This window comes from Ascaphus truei, chromosome 1 (assembly GCF_040206685.1).
Source record: "Ascaphus truei isolate aAscTru1 chromosome 1, aAscTru1.hap1, whole genome shotgun sequence".
Classification (NCBI taxonomy): Eukaryota; Metazoa; Chordata; class Amphibia; order Anura; family Ascaphidae; genus Ascaphus; species Ascaphus truei.
In genome coordinates this window covers 547639502-547646874 of record NC_134483.1, presented here as the reverse complement: position 1 = coordinate 547646874, position 7373 = coordinate 547639502, and the positions used below count along the sequence as shown (strand labels likewise).

Here is a 7373-nt window from a genome sequence, read left to right as displayed (position 1 = left end):
GTGGAAACAAAACACAACTCCATCGATAGATAAGATTTGGAACAGAATTTGGTTCGTCTGCCAGATGGAGAAATTGACAAGTTTGGTCAATGACACTGGCTCAAATTTTCAAAAAGTCTGGTTTCCGTGGCTGGCGCAAACAGACATCACGGGGGTGAGCAATGCCACCATTTGGCTGTGATAGTGAAAGGTGAGTTCTCCTTCAACGAATGGCAGTAATTGCAACACGAGGACGGGCATGACTGATAGGGACAACTGCGGCCCCGGATCAAGTGATTAGTAAGGGCGCACGAGGAGTTCGAGAGGTCTGGAAAGCAGTGGCTCATGGCAGATTCAGTAGCTGTGGCAGAGGGGGTCCCCCCTTCCCCATCCCCCCCTCTCTCCCCTAGTGTGTCTTCCCCCCCCCCCTGAGTCTTTGTGTAGTGTGTTTATTTGGGAATTGAAGTGGCAGTACATACAGCAAATAAGTTGACCCATGTTATACTATGTTTTATAACTGCTGTATGTATGAAAACTGAATAAAATATAAAGTTGAAAAAAAAAAATCCTGGTCTCCCGTGACAATGTCCTCTGTAGAGAATTGTAAAAAGTATTTCTCTTGTCCCCTCTGCTAAATTAGTACTCTTTGAATAGGGTGTATACATAAAGCCGCAGAGGATACTTGTAATGATAACCCCCTGAATTTCAAAAGACAACACCCTGCATAAAAATAAACGAGGAAGGGTATATAGAACTGCAGCTTTTAATGAAAGTAGGATATGATCTTGCAGAAGACACTGGATTCAACATTCTTCAACAGCCAGAGCCGCAGTTCATTGATCTGGGGGCATCTAGGAGCACGGAAAATCTATAACTTCTTGCCCTCTATTATTATAGAGATGAAAGGTTTTGCTTTCCAAGTTCTGGGATCAATATTCTTTCTCGGAGTGATAATATTTCCAAGTTATGATGCGTCCGTTTTGAAATCAGGCCCGGGGTGTCGTGCTAGGTATGAAGAGCAAGTCTGGGAGTATTCACAGGAAGGGGGTGTGATTATCGGGGGCATCTTCACAATTAACTTCATCCCTATACTTGCTTCACCTTCATTCAACAAGTTTATGTCACGTATGAAATGCGTATTGTAAGTAAGGACAAAGTGTGGCTGTAACTGTCATTCTATTGGTATTGGGTTACTGTATGTCTGTAGTACAGCTGGGCAATTATTTATAATAAAGAAATATAAATGCTTCTATGAAAGACTTTTATTTACAGGTATTAAAAGACAAATCTGAGAGGGAGCTGCAGAACTTCAGCACTGGAGTTTTATTTTTTTCAAAATGAATCTTCAAAAAATAAGTAATCCTTGTTCTTCTGGTATTTCAGGATGGTTTCCCATAGCACAGGGATATTTGCTTTGCATAATAAGATTATTGTAATGCAGTTATGTTCAATCGCTCTCGCTGAACAAACTCTCCCTGATGATAACAGAGAAGCAGATTTGAAAAAATAAACTGCCCTCATTAAAGTTTTCTCTGATATACTGTCTCTGTTCTGGTGTTTTGTACAAATTTTGCAGCAGATAAAATAAAATCAGCCTGTTTACAGTATGAAGTGGCACTATATGAAAATACCCCATTATAACATCATATTATTATTACTTTCAGTGTTCTTCCAAGGTTTTACCGACACTTCCGAGCCTTTATTTTTGCCATTGATGAGATTAACAGGAACCCCGATCTTTTACCCAACATCACCCTGGGTTACCAGCTTTTTGATTCTTGTTCAGATGAGGGCAAAGCGGTGGAGAATGTTATACGGATAATGTACGGAGAAAAGGAAGCCGTTCCAAACTACGACTGTCAGAGACGAGGAAAACTGGCCGGCGTTATTGGAGACCTCACATCTGTAACAACTGTGGCAGTGGCAAATGTAGCACGGATGTACGGATACACTCAGGTAAGGGAGACGGGGGGTGAGCATGCTGTTTCCAACATGCACAAATCATGTAAAACGTAAGTCCCACTTACCAAGCCAAATATGAAAATGCACTTTTTTACTTTTTCAACACAAAATAAAACCAATATTTTTTTTGGATGAGAGTCCAAAATACTGCTTAATAACTCTCTTTATTGCAATTTTGCAGTCAATATTGTATTGTTTCCTTCAGTTTGTGCCAATAACTAGCAGCATGTGTTGAACTTTCCATGCAATGTGTTATTGTGCAGTTAGTTCACAGCCCAGAATATTAACAGATAATAAACATAACCTAAATAAGATGCAACTTGTACAGAAAGTACCACGTAGTTGAGTGTTTTCACTTTCATTGTGACTCCAGAAATCAACTTTATCTTATGAGGATTATAATACAGCTCAAACCCCTTATAACGCTGTGATTGGGGTCCAAAGAATCACATCGCGCTATAAGCGGATCGCGTTAGAAATAATGTATAACAGTATGTATTGTAAAATAAAGTATTTGAGACGCCAATAATCGTGTTGTAAAGTATTCATAAATACGAAAATTGGGAGCCTTGCTTACATCGTGTTATAAGCGGATTCGCGTTGTAACGGATCGCGTTATAACTGGGTTGAGCTGTATTTAGGGATCTTGTGCAGGGATATAATGAAGCGTTGAAATGTTGAGCTGCTGCCTGCTTATAACTTTGATTTAAAAATGTTTAAAACCTTTAATTGTGTGTTTCACTTCTGTACAGAAACAGTAAATCTTACAGAGAGACAGGAATGATTGTGGATACATACGGCTGTTACAGTAGTAAAAAGACAAAAGTTTCCAGAGAAGGGTTAACATTGCCAAAAAATGTTTCAGTTTTAAATGAGAAACCAATCAGCTAAATTATTACCAAATAAGAGACTGCACACCCGTTCATTGTGGAATAGAGAGAAATATAAATGAGACTTGGAGAAGTGCCTGAGTGCACCGATACACATGGATTGGAACCGATACGGGTGGATTGGAACTGATATGGGTGGATTGGAACCGATACGGGTGGATTGGAACTGATATGGGTGGATTGGAACTGATATGGGTGGATTGGAACCGATACGGGTGGATTGGAACTGATACGGATGGATTGGAATCGATACGGTTGGATTGGAACTAATATGGGTGGATTGGAACTGAGAGGAGTCTACAGGAGATTATTTCATCTCCTCACACACATCCATAAAAAGAAGACTTTCTCTGCTCTGTGTGATTATGTCTTGTTGCCTTTTGGAAGCACAACAGGTTTCTGATACTATATTGATGCCCCAGCTGATGGGATTGTGCTGGGATATAGGCACCTGGTTTGGGTTATATCCCTTTTCCATGTATAATCAGATACCTATTTTCCTATATTTTTCCTTATCTTGCCTTGTCTGGGAATTTAGGGTGTAATTCAATAGTCCCCAATGTGGCGGATATACCTACAATACACTGAAAACGCCTGTTGAATTCAGGACATATTAAATAGCCCTCTAAATAGTGCGGTGAGAGCCATGCTATTCTATTTGAAAGACAGTAATAATGAGTATTATGAACAAGGCATATAGAACATGCAGCAAGTGCTCGTATTGTAACAAACTATTATAGTATATGTAATGAACTTCGGTAATTATGGAGTTAATGGTTGAGTGATCAGGAAAAATCTTTTTAAGAGGTGTAGAAAGGGTCTTTACCAAGACAACTTGAAAGAGCAGACTTCTTCTGGTGACCCTCCAGTCTTTCAGTACATTATGTGACTTTTCATTAAACTCTAATAAGTGCAAAACAGACATTTAAATGAAACCCTTCCCACATTCTCCAGCCTAAACCTTCCCGCATACTCTAACCCTAAACCTTTCCGCACACTGAAACCCTAACCCATCCCACATACTCTAACCCTAACCCATCCCACATACTCTAACCCTGACAATTCCTGCATACTCTAATAATAACCCTTCCCACATAATCTAAATCAAACCCTCCTGTATACTCGAACCCTTTGTCACAGTATGGTTAGCTAACCTTCATAATAAAGGCGAAGCCTGGCTGGCTGCCCCTAAAACTATGTGTACTGGGCTGTCTGTGTAAGCCCATAGGGCCGGTACAGGGTTTTTACTGAATCCCCTGTAAACCATGTTTCCTTAGCTATCCCCTGCATCTCACCATGCCCACTCACTGCACCATTATTTATACACTTCTCTCCCAACAACTTCTTTACCCCTCAATAAAAAGCACCCACCAAATTCTCTATTCACACCCTCTATCTACTCCTTCCTGCTGCTGGGGATCTCCCCTAAGCCTGAACCAAGACACACACCTGATCCCACCCATGCCTCCCTGCCATCTCCTCCCCTGTAGATGGTGTTAACCTTCTGATTTAATACTGACTAACCCTAAAACTCACCCCACAAGTTAAGCATCCCAATAGCCTGCACTCATGGTTACTGTCCCACACTCAGCCACTCTACCACCCATTGTGGCCAAGCACTTCCATACACAGCACTTATTCCCTCACCTGCTGTCTCTGTAAGTCTCCCATCAAACCTCTTAGATTGTAAGCTATTCGGGGCAGGGATTTCCTTTCCTACTTTCTGCTTTTGCTGCACTTATTGTATCGTTTTAATTCCCTGTACTGTATTCTTTGTGAAGCGCTGAGTACACTTTTGGCGCTATATAAATAAAGACATACAATACAATACATAAGCTGGGTATGTCCTGTGTGTGTTTTACCCTTGTGACGTTAGGGGGTGGCCGACCTTCATAAATAAAGGTGAAGCCCAGATGGTTGCCCCTAAAACAGTAGAGGCATGGACAAGAGGCGTGGGAGTGATGGTGGGGTGACTGGTCGAGTAAGTGGTAGTGCTGAGGTGACTGGTGTGCGGGTGAGCAGGCACGGGAGTGCACGTTGGAGTCAGGGGAGTGATGGTGGGGTGACTGGTGGGTTGAGTGGTGGTGCTAAGGTGAGTGGTGTTCGGGTGAGTAGGCATTGGAGTGCACGTGGGAATCAGGGGAGTGATGGTGGGGTGACTGGTGGGATGAGTTATGGTGGTGTGGTGAGGGTGAGTGGTGGTGGTGGGGAGAGTAGTGGTCCTGGTGGGGAGATGGGAGACTCCTGCAGTTTCTTCCATTGGAAGCAGGGGAGTCCAGTCAGCAGCAGCAGAGCTCAATGGTTGAAGCTCGGTGTCCACGTAAGAAGCGTATAGAAACTAAACGAAATATACGTTTCAACGATGAGGAGAACAAAGTCCTTGTGGCTGGTATTTTGAAAGATTATGACCGTCTGTATGGGAACTTAGTAGGTAAGAAAATCATTTGCAGTGAGTGTCCCAGTAATTATTGCCATCTATTAGCTAACATTTTTTCATTGAAATAGAACTGACATTTACATATTGTGATGTCTCTGTCACAGCAGAAGTGTATCTTGTGTCCCAGATCAAAGGCAGGAAACGTAGAATTTGGGGAACAGTGATTTATTTAGAGAAGTAACTCATAACACAAACCAAACCAAAAGACCAAACTCCTTTCAGGAGTTCTGTCTAATACAGTACAACTTAGTCCCTAATTAACAATAAGAGAACTAACCTCTTTCCCCACTTTACACTCTGTACCTACAACTTTCCACTGCATTCTCTCACAGGGCTGTCTGTGTATGTGCCTTCAGATCAGCACAGGAACTGTCTGTTAATGTGTCTTCAGATCAACACAGCAGCAGCAGAAGCAGCAGCAGCAACAACAGCAGCAGCAAGAGCAGCAAGAGCAGCAAGAGCAGCAACAGCAGCAACAGCAGCAACAGCAACACCAACAGCAACAGCAGCAACAGCAGCAACAGCAACAACAGCAGCAGCAAGAGCAGCAAGAGCAGCAAGAGCAGCAACAGCAGCAACAGCAGCAACAGCAGCAGCAGCAACAGCAACAGCAACAGCAACACCAACAGCAACAACAGCAACAGCAGCAGCAGCAACAGCAGCAGCAGCAGCAACATCAACAGCAACAGCAGCAACTTCAACTGTGAACTTTAACCCCTAGAAACTCAAAAAACAGCGAGTTACACAAGCATTTTTTAAAACTTATTTTGATTTAAAGGTGCTTGGTCCGTTATTAGGAAAAAAGAAAATAGGGGCGCCCTAACCTCTATAATTAGTGATAAAATTATAAATCACCATAAATATCACAATAATCATGAATGACAATGATTGATAGTGCTCAAATACAACCGTGCATAAACAGTGGAAAAATGCTGAAAAAGTCCTCAAATGTCCACAAGATAGATGAATAATGGAACCAGCCGTTGCTCAGCACATACAGTAGAAAGAAAGAAATGAAAAAACAACATATTGAAGTATTGTTAATATAAAGCACATACCTGTATATGGATGCTATGGAACCTATAACCATATAACAAAAAATAAAAACTTATAAAACTAAAAAAGGATTACCGTAATTTCCGGACTATTGAGCGCACCTGAATATAAGCCGCACCCACTGAATTTTAAAAAACGTATTATTTTGAACATACACTGGCGACACACTTTATTCGAGCTCGGCTAGTCCCACGAATTCGGGTATACCCGGGTGTATTGAGGTTTGTGACTGTTTTCTGCCCGAGTGCATTGAGGTATTTTCCAGGCAGGGATTGAAGCATTTTATTCCCGCTGGCTGCAATACTGCACAGTATATATATATATACTGCATTACAATTCATGAATTTATGCCATCTGGTAGACACGCGAAGCATTGCAGCCTATTAAATCCTAATCATTATCATTTAACAGATCAGCCGCCCGTCAGCCAGGCATGAACCCAGGCTGGGAAGGCAAACGCAACGGGGCTTGTCAGAGGTGAGGAGCGGCGCATTCCAGGTATCTGCCAGGTACATACTGGGTATTTGCTCGAATAAAGTGTGTCGGTGCAGTAAATAAGCCGCACATGTCTATAAGCCGCAGGTGCCTACCGGTACATTGAAACAAATGAACTTTACACAGGCTTTAACGAAACACGGGTTGTAACAAAAATAAATAGGCCTTAACGAAACACGGCTTGTAACAAAAATAAATAGGCTTTAACGAAACACGGCTTGTCACAAAAATAAATAGGCTTTAAAGAAACACGGCTTGTAACAAAAAATAAAAAATTTGCAGTAAACAATAGCCTACCAAGAAAGTCATTGGTCACTATCTTCCTCCTCCTGTGCACTGAAACCACTGAAGTCATCACCTTCGGTGTCGGAGTTGAATAGCCTCAGAATTGCTTCATCCGATATTGGATCGTTTTCATTGTCGCTCTCGTCACTTTCATCCGGAGGCAAATCCCCCGCTGAGCCCTCTTCAACACGCAGCAGTCCAGCCTTTCGAAACCCGTTGATGATAGTGAATTTTTTGACAATGCTCCACGCTGTCAGGACCCACTGGCA

The 7373-nt window shown here is 42.1% G+C and overlaps 1 protein-coding gene across 1 annotated transcript in view; it reads left to right on the top strand.

Annotated features, from left to right (window-relative positions):
* Positions 1-758: 758 nt before the first annotated feature.
* The window catches only part of LOC142465620 (vomeronasal type-2 receptor 26-like), a 58885-nt gene continuing 52270 nt past the window's right edge, over positions 759-7373 (top strand). Inside the window, exons 1-2 of the mRNA XM_075569766.1 lie at positions 759-1120; positions 1644-1935. Coding sequence (XP_075425881.1) covers positions 759-1120; positions 1644-1935 — 654 coding nt within the window. The remainder of the gene's footprint in view (positions 1121-1643; positions 1936-7373) is intronic.